At 39.3% G+C, this 15,301-nt stretch overlaps 1 protein-coding gene across 15 annotated transcripts in view; it reads left to right on the top strand.

The window, feature by feature from the left end:
* Positions 1–15,301, top strand: part of LOC128016245 (centrosomal protein of 95 kDa) — a 233,500-nt gene that overhangs the window by 157,393 nt on the left and 60,806 nt on the right. For 3 of the 15 annotated variants that reach the window (XM_052600753.1, XM_052600754.1, XM_052600751.1), the window contains 2 exons: positions 4,765–4,836; positions 13,637–14,243. The exons of 8 other annotated variants lie outside the window; for them this stretch is intronic. In XM_052600753.1, the coding sequence (XP_052456713.1) occupies positions 4,765–4,836; positions 13,637–13,813 (249 nt within the window). In that variant the 3' untranslated portion in view covers positions 13,814–14,243. Of the gene's footprint in view, positions 1–4,764; positions 4,837–13,609; positions 14,244–15,301 lie in introns of those variants that run through there. 4 more of the 15 variants (XM_052600758.1, XM_052600759.1, XM_052600755.1 and 1 more) reach the window with 4 other exon arrangements.

Below are 15,301 nucleotides of genomic sequence, written 5' to 3'. Positions count from 1 at the left end.
ATTATATCTTTGCCAGTAAGCAAATATATCAAACATGCACGGGGTAAGAGCATCTATGGTAATTCATGTTTGCCAAAACACACAAGGAAACGCGTTGTGAAATAAAATATCTCCGGCAATCACAGACATTTGCATTCGGACGGGATTAGTTTTCTCAGAGGATCACTGAGTTTGCTGAAAAACAGTAGGTAATTTGCTCTGGAATTATCACAGAGGTTGTGTGAGAAAAACAGACGTGGCAGATTACACCAAGTACGTCTGTGAAACACATATTTCTCTAACGACCCCCTGTAAAACTAGTCCCGTCCGAATAGGGCTTAAGAATTCAAACTACTTTGAACTCCCACACAACGTATTCAAATCTTAAAATATTTCAAACAAATATACAGTCAAAAAGTTTTGACAGTGACATAAATTTTGTGTTTTGCAGAGTTTGCTGCTAAAAACATTTGTAGTTTATTTTCCCACATTTCTGTGGTATACTAAAAAACAACAATAAGCATATCGGAAGTTTTAAAGGCTTTTATTGGCAAAAATATATATTGAGTCTATATTTACAGTGTTGAGCCTTGTTCTTCATGGCCTGGCAATTTGCTCAAGCATGCTGGATATTAGCTTCTGGGCCAAATCCTGACTGATGGTGGTCCATTCTTGCATTATTAGTTCTCGGAGTTGATCACAACTTGTGGGATTCTGCTTAAGGACTGATCATAGGTTCTCTATGGGATTGAGGTCCGGGGAGTTGCCTGGCCACAGATCCAAAATTTAAATGTAATGATCTTTGAGCCACTTCTTCATCAGTCTTGCTTCGTGACATGGTGCTCCATCATACTTGAAAATGCACAGTCAATCATCACCAAATTGCTAATGGATTATTGGAAGAAGTCTGTTTTGCAGGGCGTTTTGATACTTTATTCCTGTTAGTGTTTTTGAGCAGAATTAGAAGAGAGCCCACTCCCTTGGTTGAAAAGCAACCCCACACATGGATGCTTCACTGTTGGCACAACACAGGACTCAAGTTGGGGTTCACATTTTGTTCTCCGAACGATTTTCCAGATGTCCCAAACAGTAGGAAGGGAGCTTCATTAGAGAAAATAACTTTGCACCAGTCTTCTGCTGTCCAATCCTTGTACTTCCTGCATAATTTCAGTCTGTCTTCGATGTTTTCTTGGAGAGAAGTGGCTTCTTTGCTGCCCTTCTTGACACCTGGCCATTTTCCAAATGTCTTGGCCTCAATGTGCTTGTAGATGCTCTCACACCAACCTGCTGCCATTCCTGAGTAAGCTCTGCACTGGTGGTGACACGATTCTGTAGATGACTCCTCAGGAGGGGACGGTCCTTGAGTTTGCCTGACATTCTGAGACGTCCTGAAGACTTTTTCACTGTAGTCGAACCTCTCTCCTTGAAGTTCTTAATGATCTGTTAAATGGTTCTTTCAGGTGCAATATTCTTTGTAGCAATTTCCTTGCATTTGAGGCCATTTTGATAAAAAGCAATGATGGCTGCATGTGTTTGTTTTTTTTTCTAGGTAACCATTGGTAACAATTATTTTGTGTCAGGATCAAAAAACAGTGAAAATTGCAGCAGTGGCTGCAGCCAACAAAAAAGATTGTAGATTGGCGCCACCAGAGTAGCTGCCCTTGCCCCTCGCCCTCCCAGTAAAAACAAAACACAGAGTGCACGCATACTTCACGTGAGGGTCTAGACTAGTTCGCATAAGCATTTATAGTGCATTATTTTTCTGGAAATGTAGAATTATCATATTTGTCAAGATATGGGGCAGAAAATGTATAGATCTATATAATTTATATGTAATTTCATATAGATGTTATCACACGAAGAGTGGCGTTTTTCTCAAGTCAGCATACAAATGTGATATTGATTTTATACAACATTTCAATAAACAAGAGGTTAATATCAAGACATTATTTATTCATTTGTAACTGCAGGTTAAAGTATTCCATGTCCCACAGAGCTGCATTAAACGGTGTGTAAAAACATCTAAATGGCATTTGAGATGCAGCTTCTGTTTTCTCTGCATCTGCAAAAAATCTTCGCAAAGGAAACAGTAAAATAAAAAACTTGAAGTCGAAACTTGGAGTCTTGCTGCATTGTTTTCTGTTGTATGGGCGTATTCAAGCCGCGTGCTCAAGTGAATCATAATCTTAAATAGAGCGTTCAGCGCGTGGACGTGATCGCATTAGATATAATGAAGGGAGACATGAAAGACTGGACATAGCGTTGTTTTCATATGGATTACTTTATCACAGAATATTTGTTTTTGGTAGCAGTTGTTTAGTTTAAAAGGAAACATGTCAAGCTTTCCATAGATATTTCCCTCATGTCTCTTCGTTGATTATTCACTGAGTTACAGTTCCTTTTAATGACCTGTGTCTAAATGGTCACTACAGACAAAGGCTGCAGACAGCACACCTTGTTTATCTTTTTTTTATGAATGCACAAAGTTTTGTTATTATGTCTGTATACAAAAAAAGTAGACCCTTTACAGATTTGATTGATGTATTGTTTTTATCTGTACGATCAAAACTGAAAGTGTAATTTAAGTTATTTTCGGGTGTAAGGGAAACAGGTCAATTTAGCTCAAAGGGAATCATTTAAGATTTTAAAGGGAATTTGAACAGAATCACTGTTTCACGGCTGTTCACGGAGACGCGCCTGCGGTTCAGTGAACGAGCCGTTTAACATAAAATCTGCGCTGGATACTAATATCCAAACTATAGTGAAAACACTATCAATTAGCACAGTAACAAGATCGGCAGTTTAAGACATTAACTTGTAAGCACAAAACACAAGATACTTCTCTTTTCAATATGAATAAGGCTTTATTAGATAAATCTAAGACATATAAACTAATCTAACACATAAACACACGCACACACACACATTCACACAAGTTGCAGGAAGATCGAAAGTTAGGGAAAGATGAGTTTAAGAGAATGGAAATATGGAATCCCAAGTTTACAGCAATACGTTAAATTGCATAGACATGAACAACCATCAATCACGTAATTAGCGCTCGCATTGAGTTCCTCAATGGGGTTAAAATTATATTAAATACACCAGCACAACAAATATCTGGGAATACGTTGCCTTCGTTTGCTGTGAAAGGGACTCCAGTTGAAAGGGGTTTCCCGGTGTCGCTGATTGGCTGGAAGTTCAGTTGGCTGAAGTGACGTCTTGGGAAGCCCGTGCTTGGGCGTTGGCTGAAGCTGTGTGGCTGGTTGGAGTTCAAACGCGCAGACGAGGTCGACGTTACAAAACTTAACTCAGAACACGAAACTCTCAAACGGAAAAGAAAAGAAATAAAGTTTGACGAGACTAGGTTGTGTTCCTTCTCATTGTGGCATAAGTAGCAGCAGGCAGGCACGCTGGAACCGCGCTCAAAGAACCATGATGACTAACCGCATGGCTAGATGCTACAAGCTAAAGCTAGGTAGCAAAGCTAAAAGCTAAGAGCAGGCATGACTGATAGCACAAGCAATGCTAGACTAAAAGCCGACATGGCTAATAGCAGCAGCTAGACTAGAACTAAAAGCAAGATTTAATCGTGTCCAAAGTTTTTAAACTTCCTTGTTGGCCACCCCTCAAATGTTGCCTTGACCAATCAGATATGGTCCTGGGGTCTGGGGTATCATAAATCATTGTTTATCTTACCAAGCATGTGGTTCTTGCCTCACAGGGTCTAATTTTGGACATGATTCCTATAACATGATTATGATATATTTTACAAATAAATGATTGTCAGGACAATATCAAGCAAGAAAATGCGATTATTTGAATACTAGACATGACTAGGTATCCTATAGTTATCAAAAGACATACACAATAAGTGATTATACATGACAGTCAAATGTGTGGGTTACACGTAAATGAATATGGAGTTAAGCAATGGAATGATTCATTCATAAGTCTTTTTTGAGTTCATTCTGGTCCATATATAATGTATAAAAAGCAGTTTCTTTGCCATTCTCTGGCAAAGGGACATTTCTGTGAAGACAAAGGTTTAAAGCCCTTCCCCCTTAGGAATTTCAGTCTGGTTTCACTGGCTGGGGGGGGGGGGGGGGGAGGTCAATGCAAGTATTTAACTTGATCTCCTGGGTTTACATGTGATGTCCAGCGTTGCATTCCAATCACGAACAATAAATTTGACAATCTCTTCTTCGAATTAAAATTGTCAATAATTGTTATATTGGTGTTAATGTTGAAAGCTGTTGTGTGAACAAGTTGGTTGGTTGGTTATCTTGCTTGGTTCTTGTGGCACTAGAACTGATTTATGACTTCCTGAGGAATTCGGCTCTCGTTTCAATGCACACAGCTCTGATAGACTCTTTGATTTGTCTGATTCGACTCATTTCTGCTACACGGGGTTATCAGGAGAAAGTGCCTCATAATGCGTATAAGCGTTAATCGACTCCAAAAGGTTAAAGTTTAAATCACATTTTGGCTTCTCTTAACCTAAAAGGAGTGATGACTTTTATGAGTTAATTTATCTTTTTGACACTTGTGTGTTGCTGTTTCATCAAACCCTATCAGTGAAGATTCGAGATAAAATTTGTCGTAAAAACCACATCATGAGATACAACTGGATTCAACATTCAATTGGATCACTAATTATCCACATGGGTCATTGATCCTTGGACCCCAATGATTACTGGTGTATATTATCATTTGCTTTGATTAAAATTATGTTGGTACTTTATTGTAGTTTATACAATGCAACAAATACTTTTTGTTCTATTGCAGTTTTCTTTATTGGCTGAAACCTTAGCCCATGAAAGACAGGACATACACATTTGTAAGAAAGCACAGGAAAAGGTGAGTTTGTGTGGACTTCATGTACCATGAATACCCCTTTGTGTAATAATTATATATATTAGGGCTGGGCAAGTTAACGCATGTAAGATGGCTGCCTCCGTGACGTGCTCTGAAGTTGTTTTTGTGCTTTTGTTAGTTTGTCCTGTCTTTAGTTATATTCCTGCAATCAGTTTCACCAGGGACGAATTGCTACATCTCCCGATATATTACCGGTTTTCAACTATTCTGATTTGCTGGACATTCTTGTCGATGGAGCAGCTGCACTGATCTGATGTCCCACCAGAGACAGTAATATATGGATCACTGTTACACCACAATATAGGACGTATATCACTCTGTTCCACGAGTAACTTTGGGATGTTCTGATCACTGTTTGGTTCGTCTTATACCAACCTACAGGCAGAAGCTAAAATCAGCTTAACCTGTATTTAAGGACTGTAAAAAGATGGACTAATGAAGCAGAGCAGGATTTACAATCTTGTTTTGACCTCACTGATTGGAGTGTTTTTGAAGCTGCTGCCACTGATCTGGACAGACTCACAGAGACTGTAAAATCGTATATCAGTTTCTGTGAGGATTTGTGTATTCCTACCAGGACTCATCTAACTTACAACAATGACAAACCGTGGTTCACTGCAAAACTCAGACTGCTTTGTCAGGCCAAAGAAGATGCTAACAGGAAGGGGGGCAATGTCTTGTATAAACAGGCTAAATACACACTGGAAAAGGAAATCAGAGTGACAAAGAGGAATTATTCTTGAAAAATAAGGACTAAATTCACTTCCGACTACTCCGCATCAGTGTGGAAAAGTCTGAAAGAGATCACCAACTACAAGACACCATCCCCCAGAACTGTGGAGAATCAACGACTGTCAGATGATCTTAACGAGATTTACTGCAGGTTTGAAAAAAGAACACCCATCACCTGCACTGAACGCCCCTCCACACAACCATTAACAACTCCTGCAACCATCCTGAACGCCTCTCCACACAAACGTTCACACCATTCACAACTCCTGCAACCTGCCCTGAATGCCTCTCCACACAACCGTTCACACCATTCACAACTCAACACAAGGTAGAGGAACACTTTTCCAACTCTGACCACCGACACATGTGGCAGGCCATCCAGATCGTCAGTGACTACAAGTCAAGCAACTCCACTCCAACGGTCACGGACATCTCCTTCCTTAACGAGCTAAGTGACTTTAATGGTCACTTCAACAGCGACAGCAAGGAGACGGCCACCAAAATTACCTACTCAACAGACCACCAACCTCTCAAACTCACCTAAACAGATGTCCACACTGCATTGAGCCGGATCAACGCACGGCCCGAATGGCATTCCTTCACGTCAAGTCACCTTTATTTATATAGCGCTTTAAATAAAATACATTGCGTCAAAGCAACTGAACAACATTCATCAGGAAAACAGTGTCAATAATGCAAAATGATAGTTATCATTGAATCATTGAATTCAGTGATGTTGTCTCTGTTCAGTTAAATAGTGTCTGTGCATTTATTTCCAATCAAGTAAACGATATCGCTGTAGATGAAGTGACCCCAACTAAGCAAGCCAGAGGCGACAGTGGCAAGGAACCGAAACTCCATCGGTGACAGAATGGAGAAAAAAACCTTGGGAGAAACCAGGCTCAGTTGGGGGGTTCAGTTCTCCTCTGACCAGACAAAACCAATAGTTCAATTCCAGGCTGCAGCAAAGTCAGATTGTGCAGAAGAATCATCTGTTTCCTGTGGTCTTGTCCTGGTGGTCCTCTGAGACAAGGTCTTTATAGGGGATCTTTAGTTTCTTTAGGGGCTCTAGTTGTCCTGGTCTACGCTGTCTTTCTGGACAGTAGAGGTCCTTTCTAGGTGCTGATCCACCATCTGGTCTGGATACGTACTGGATCCGGGTGACTGCGTTGACCCTCTGATCTGGATACAGACTGGATCTGGTGGCTACGGTGACCTCGGAAAAAGAGAGAAACGGACAAATATTAGCGTAGATGCCATTCTTCTAATGATGTAGCAAGTACATAGGGTGTTATGTGAAATGTTCCCGGTTCCGGTTTACCTAATTAATGCAGCCTAAAAATCCTTTAATGGATTTGGATATTAAAAGCATATTAGTATGTGTAAACCAGGTTAAAGAGATGGGTCTTTAATCTAGATTTAAACTGCAAGAGTGTGTCTGCCTCCCAAACAATGTAAGGTAGGTTATTCCAGAGTTTAGGCACCAAATAGGAAAAGGTTCTGCCGCCTGCAGTTGATTTTGATATTCTAGGTATTATCAAACGTGACGTGTGCTTTAGAGCATGTGCAGAGCAGTTTGCAGGGGTCTTCACAGACATTTTCAACCTGTCCCTCACCCAAGCAACTGTGCCTACATGTTTTAAGGCCACATCCATTGTGCCAGTACCAAAACACTCCTCCCCAATGTGCCTGAATGACTATCAACCCGTAGCATTCACTCCCATCATTATGAAGTGCTTCGAGCGACTGGTCCTAGCACACCTCAAAGACTAAATCCCACCCACCCTAGACCCACACCAATTTGCCTACTGCAGAAATAGTAGCACAGAGGATGCTGGATGCACAGTGCTGCACTCTGCACTCACACACCTGGACCATAACAACACGTATGTTAGGATGTTGTTTGTTGACTTCAGTTCAGCATTTAACACCGTAATTTCCTCCAAGCTGACCACGAAACTTGGAGACCTTGACATTAACACCTCCCTCTGCAACATGATTATGGACTTTCTGACCAACAGGCCTCAGCATGTTCGCTCAGGCCACACCCGCTCCACTAACCTGGCGTATCACAGGGCTGTGTGCTGAGCCCATTCCTTTACTCCCTTTACACTCACGATCCAACTCCATTAAGTTTGCAGACACAGTGATTGGCCTCATCACAGACAACAATGAGACTGCCTACAGGGAAGAGGTACAGCACCTGGCCATATGGTGTGCTGACAATAACCTGCTCCTTAACACCAATAAGACTAAGGAGCTCATTGTGGACTTCAGGAAGAAGAAAGGAAGCACGCATGACCCCATCCACGTTAATGGGATGGTTGTTGAACATGTCTCTAGCTTCAATTTCCTGGGAACCACCATCGCGGAGGACCTGTCCTGGGCCACAAACACCTCCATCCTGGGCAAGAAGGCTCATCAGTGCCTTTTCTTCCCCAGGACACTGAAGAAGAACCAGCTGTCTTCAACCATCCTGGTGAACTTTTACTGGTGTGCGATCAAGAGCATCCTGACCAGTTGCATCACAGTCTGGTATGGGAACTGCACAGTGGCTGACCGCAAAGCATTGCAGAGGGTGGTGAAAACTACCCTACGCATCACAGGGACACCACTTCCTGCTCTTGAAGACATCCATAGGAAACGCTGTCTACGACGAGCTCGCAGCATTCTCAAGGACTCCTCTCACCTTGACCACAGACTGTTTAACCTCCTGTCCTCCAGGAGGCCCTTCAGGAGCCTCCGGACAAGGACCATAAGAATCAGGAACAGCTTTTCCCTAAAGCTGTCTCCTTACTGAATTTTGCCATCTGACACACCACAACACCACACACACAGACTCCTCCCCCTCTTCAACACTACATCTGACTGATTTATTTATTTACAACAAGCAAAAAAACAGTAACTTGTTATTACTTGCACTACTGTCTGTTCATCCAGGAACACTGAATTATCCTTTTGCACACTGAAATATTTTCTATGCACTTTACTGTCCATTGCAATACTGTAAATTATGTTCATATGTTCATAGTCCTGCCTATAGTGTACATACACTTTTACATAATCCATCTGTATAGTATATTCATAGTACACCTATCTGTATATCATGCTAATAGTATTTAAAATCTGTAAATTATGTCCATAATACTTATCTGTATAGTTATTGTAGATATTGTACATAATGTAGACCTTGTATATTCTGTACTTAGTGCTTATTGCACTTCTGGGTAGGTGCTAACTGCATTTCGTTGCCTTGTACCTTACATATGCAGTGACAATAAAGTTGAATCTAATCTAGTCTAAAGACAAAAAACCTCCTGCAACCCGCCCTGAATGCGTCTACACACAACCGTTCACACCATTCATAACTCTTGCAACCAATTCTAAACCAGGGCTTGAAAACGAAAAAAAATAATAATAAATCGGTTCACTCCGAGCAGAATCTATATTTTAACGTTTCTGTTTCAGGTTCCTCTTACATCATTACTGTTCTGAAACCAGTTCGGGTGGAAGAAATACCGGTTAATAACGTTTAAAAAATATATATATATATATATTCTTTGCATATAATGTGCCTAATAATAATGTAACGCACATCATTCCTTTATGCAGGCTTTACAGTTCTTACCGCGCGCTAGCTCGTGGGTTCTTGGCTTTGTTGGAAGGAGGACACTTAACACTTGATTTATTAAACATGAAGAGGTGAACATCAGGAATTAACCACATCTGATTTCACTCTCTACCTCTCACTACTGCGCTCAGAATATTCTTGTCTGCAATTCTAATTGTGGGTCTCTGTTCTCACGATATTATCTTAAGATCTTATTTAAAGTTATAGAACATAAATTTTAACCTTAAATTTCAATCCCTACAATAATAGTAATATAATAATAAAGTACAGCGTTTTCTTTACTCAAAAAGAAAAGGAAAAAATAGAGATCTAACGCTAGTCAATAACCCGCTGCAGTTAGTCCAAAGCCAAAGCATCCTGTTTTTTCGATTTTGGCCAAATGTAGTCTACTAAAAAATTTTATTAGCCCCACTACTTTCTAAAATAATGAACACTAAAATGCATGTAGTCCAAAGCAAAATGTTTACAAACATAATAAAAACGGTTATTAGTTTCTCTACAAAACAAATCCTCTAAAAGCTATAAAAACATCAATCCAAAAACAAATTAATTTATGGTGAAGCTGATGCCTAACTCTCATTCGGCACAAATCCAAATGTTTCCATGTTCCTGATGTATCTGGATGCTAAAATATGATTTATTATATAGTGTATGTACTTTCATCGACATAAAACATCATCCTTCACATCTGCTTTATCAGCACAGTGAGGCGTGGTCACACTGAACGGAGCAGTGTAACTATTTAATTGTTTCTATTATTATTTTGTTTTTATAATGAACAGGCTTCAATATAGAAAAATTATGTTGTGTCGGCGTGATGGTCATACCAAAGCTGGTTGGTTATAAAGAAGCAAGACATTATCCAAAGCTGTCAAGCTTTTGCAAAAATAATTTAAACTGTAAAGCTTTTGCAAAATAAAGAAAATTACTCTCTGCTGTTTCGTTTTCCTTTCCGAAAATTTTGGAATGTGTCTCAATGAACCATAATTTTGCACATTTTTTCTTTCATTTAGTTGATCTGTCAGTATGATTTAAGTGAAATATATTTAGTTTATATGCCTATATTCCTCTTTATGTAAGCCTATAGGGGTTAGTTTTTCTGTTTTCTCCATTTACAGAAGTGCTGCAGGTGCAAGTGATCTGTTGAATTAATCTCACACTATCCTCAGATAAACTCTAAGGGCAGTGCATTGCGAATTATGAGTTCACTGGTGAGCGGACATTTCACTCATTGGCTTCAGCGGCACATTTGCATATGCCATACTACAGGAATTTTTGATTGGTTGACAGCAAATTTTATATATTAAATGGAACGATAAAATAACGGTTTTAACCGGTTAATGGACATTTAAAGTTTTCGACTCTGTTCGGAACTATAAAATTTGATTTAGTTTACGGTTTTGTTCCCGACAAAATTTTGTTAGTTTCCGGTTTTCGTTTTCTTTCCTTGAACTGGTTCAGAGCCCTGTCCTAAACACCTCTCCAAACAATCGCTCTCACTATTCATACCTCCTGCATCCCCCCTCTCCCCCACACCTGCAATACAGATAAGCGAGGATGCGGTGCGCCAGGTCTTCCAGAAGCAGAAAAGGAAAAAAGCACCAGGCCCAGATTGTTACACCAGCCTGTCTGAAATCCTGTGCTGACCAGCTGGCCCCCATCTTCACACAAATCTTCAAAAGATCACTGGAGCTGTGTGAAGTCCCTTCATGCTTCAAACACTCCACCATCATCCACATCCCAAAGAAATCCAAAAATACAGGACTAAATGACTACAGGCCTGTGGCTTTAAAGTCTGTGGTCATGAAGTCATGGAAAAACTGGTGCTGGCCCACCTGAAAGACATCACTGGACCCTTGCTGGATCCTCTTCAGTTTGCCAACAGAGCAAACAGGTCTGTGGACGATGCAGTAAACATTGGACTGCGTTATGTTCTGCAACACCTAGACAGACTGGGGACTTATGTGAGAATCCTGTTTGTGGACTTCAGCTCGGCCTTTAACACTATCATACAAAACCTCCTCCTGGCCAAACTATCTCAGCTCTCTGTGCCCACCTCCATCTATCAGTGGATCGAGCTCTCTGACAGACAGGCAGCAGCTAGTGAGGCTGGGAGCTCAACACATCCAGCACCCATACAGTCAGAACCGTAGCTCCCCAGAGCTGCATTCTCTCCCCACTGCTCTTCTCCCTGTACACTAACGATTGCACGTCTTAGTACCCCTTTGTCAAGCTCCCGAAGTTTGCAGACAACACCACACTCATCAGCCTCATTCAGGATGGTAACGAGTCACCTTACAGACAGGAGGTTAACCTGTTACCTATAACTTAAAATTGTAACGTTTCTTACTTCAGTGTGTTACAAACATAATTTTGGTATCTTTGGAAAGAAGATCCTTTTGGGCTTTTTATCAAACAGATTTGATAATGTTCAAAAATATTAAGGTTATTTCACTTTACACTGAAGTGCCCTAAACATTTTTTTTTTTTAATACAATTAAATATTTTTTATTTGATATAAAAATACATGAAATCAGTCCTGGAGCAATCTAGAAAAGTAATGGGTTGAAAGTCACATGTCTCATGAGTTTCCATTTCAAATCTGAATAAGATATGAGAAATGAGACTATAAGTGATTTATTTGAGCACTAGAAAAATACAATAAGAATAATTTGAGTAAGAATAATAAAAATAAAACTTTTGTTTTACTTTGTATGCCAATTACAGAAAATCCTGAGATTGCTAGAAATGCAGCATTTACAATGCAAATAAGTGCTGATTTGCTGATGGCCACTTATACAGATGGTAATAACACAAATGCGCCATAAAGTAAATAATCAACTTCTCTATTCATTTAGACACGTTCACTTTGATAGCCGTGATTATACAGTAATAGCGAGCTGATTTGCACTCGAACAGATGGTAATCATGCATATATATTCACATTCAACATAAAACACACTCTCACATATATAAAAACTGATGAAATATAAAGCAAAGAAAAAGGCGCTCGCTATAAGTTCCGCCTCCATCAGTTGACGGGTGCGTCAAAGAGTGCATCACGAGCTGTCACGAGAGAGTGTCAGAATTCAAATATACTATCTTTCGCTTTTCTTCCACTTTTTTCTTTGTGGATCGTCTCATTCTGTTTGTGAAATAAAACCATGCAATTTTTTTTTTTACTACCAAGACGCAGTTTCGTAGCCTGAGTCATTCCATAACGGACACAAACAGTTCTTTCACTAAAGAATCCGTAACCGTAAACACTGACACGTGCGAGTTTAGAGGTGTTGAGGACGCGGGCGTTCTGGTACAGGTTAAAGAGCTGGCTGTCTGATACACACTCAACAACCTGGAGCTTAACACGCTCAAAACAGTGGAGATGACTATGGACTTAAGGAGAAACCCCCATGCTCTCCCCCACTCACCATAATGAACAGCACCGTGACTGCAGTGGAGTCATTCAGGTTCCTGGGCACCACTATCTCTCAGGACCTGAAGTGGGACATTCACATTGACTCCATTGTGAAAAAGGCCCAGCAGAGGTTGTACTTCATTCGCCAGCTATGGATGTTTAACCTGCCACAGGAGCTGCTGAAACAGTTCTACTCCACCATAATTGAATCCATCCTCTGCACTTCAGTTACTGTCTGGTTCAGCTCAGCTTCTAAATCTGACCTCAGAAGACTACAGAGGGTAGTCTGGAATTCTGAGTGAATCATCGGTTCAACCATCGATTCTATTCAAGAACTGTACTTATCCAGAATGAGCAAAATGGCTGGCAAAATCACTCTGGACCCCTCACATCCAGCACACTCCCTCTTTGAACTGTTGCCATCTGATCGACGCTACAGAGCACTGAGCACCAGAACGACCAGACACAGGAACAGTTTCTTCCCTTGATAATAACTGTGGAACACACTACACTATTTATATTTATATACACACACTTATTTATGTAGCACGCATACTAAGTGTTCACTTAAATTTTGCACATAATATACCTGTACATACATAACTGCTTTTTGTTATATACTGCCATACAATTGTCAATTTGTATATTGCTGAGGGGGGACCCCACAGTACAGTTAACGGGCTGCGCATCATCATGAAATCTTATCATTTGCCCGTGTTTTTAAGCCTTGCCCATTTAAACATTCAAAAGATTTTAAAGCATTCAAACACAAGATGCGGAAAAATGTGCCATGTTCGGAGCATGTGCCCAGACCAAAAAATAAATAAAAAAATCAATTATCATTGCCCAGCACTATTATATATAATAGTGTGTGTCTGTCTGTATGATCCTAAATATAATATAGCATATGTATAATTGATATATTTGGTTTCTGGATGTTTACTTAAATCTGTCATTTTTTCCCCTCCAAAATAAAGAGTTTTAAAAGTGTGCATTTCTAACAGGCTCTGCAGAAAATGAAAAGAGAGTTAAGAAATAAGATGGAGAAAGAGATTGGTGAGCTGCAGAATGTCATCATTCACAATGAGGAAAATAATTATTTCAGAGACTTGGATGTGGAACGCTTACAGAAGCGTGTACAAATGGCATCTTTCCAGTACACCACCAGCTGTCAGCAGTAATCACTAGCCAATTAAGCTGTGATTGATGTTGATCTCCTATGTCTTGCATACGTTATTCTTTAGGTAGATTACCTTGAAATTAAGTAGATGAAATGTAATTTGTGAACCGCTTGAGATGTACTTGCATAGCTCTACATTACTGTAATATTGTTTTTATCGTATTTAATGTCATTTTATATTAAATATTTGTATCAATATTCATATTTAATACTGTTTCTCAGAAGTTGATGATGTATCAGGTTTAACCAGTTTATGTTGGAAGGTTGTTGGACTGTAAGTTTGTTCTATAGGACAGCATGTGCAATCACTTTTCCCTTTGAAGAACTTTTTAATGAGACTTCCATTTTCCTTGACCTTATTTCTAAGAAGCCTTTAATTGTTTCTTACCTTGAATATGCTTATAAAGTTAACTAGTGTCAATACAAACAAATCATGATGTCATGTCAAATCATGTATTTTGGTTTTCACATCAAACTAAACATTTTTCAATGTCATAACACTTAATGCCATGACTATATATTGAATCTCTAATTTTATGAATTAGGTGTTGTTATAAACACAATTCGGTAACACTTTGTTTTAAGGTGTCCTTGTTATGTGTTACATTTACTTACTATTATAATAATTAATTATGCATAATAACATGAAAGTAACTATAAGCCAAACCCTAATCCTAACCCTAACCTTTTAATAAGTATATGTAGTTGATTAAAATTACTCAGTACTTAAATGCAAAGTTTTACTGTAACAAGGACACCTTAAAATAAAGTGTAGCCCAAAATTAATTTACATATAAACAATCAGTCTCTAATGTAAGGGAAAATATTAGGCCAAAATGGAAATATTTATTTACATTTATTAATTTAGCAGACGATTTTATCCAAAGCGACTTACAGATGAAGACAGTGGAAGCAATCAAAAACAACAAAAAGAGCAATGATATATAAGTGCTATAACAAGTCTCATTTAGGTTAACACAGTACACGTAGCATGGGATTTTAAATAATATAATAAATAAAAAGAAAACAGAATAAAAAATAAAAGAATAGAGCAAGCTAGTTAGAGGTCTTTACACACACACACACACACATACATATACAATTGCATAATAAATGAAAAGAAAATAGAATACAAAAAGATTAGAAAGGTAGTTAGATTTTTTAAAGAATAGAATTAGAATAGTGAGTGTTAAAGTTAGAGGGTCAAATAAAGATGGAAGAGATGGGTTTTAAGCTGATTCTTGAAGATGGCTAACTCAGCTGCTCGGATAGAGTTGGGGAGTTCATTCCACCATAAGGGAACATTTAATTTAAAAGTTCATAAAAGTGACTTTGTGCTTCTTTGGGATGGCACAATCAAGCGACGTTCACTTGCAGAACGCAAGCTTCTAGAGGGCACATAAGTCTGAAGTAACAAATTTAGGTAAATGGGTGCAGAGCCAGTGGTAGTTTTGTAGGCAAACATCAATGCCTTGAATTTAATGCGAGC

This window comes from Carassius gibelio, chromosome A6, assembly GCF_023724105.1.
Source record: "Carassius gibelio isolate Cgi1373 ecotype wild population from Czech Republic chromosome A6, carGib1.2-hapl.c, whole genome shotgun sequence".
NCBI classification, from domain to species: domain Eukaryota; kingdom Metazoa; phylum Chordata; class Actinopteri; order Cypriniformes; family Cyprinidae; genus Carassius; species Carassius gibelio.
Note: the sequence above shows the minus strand (reverse complement) of the source record. Positions and strands in the feature narration are given on the sequence as shown.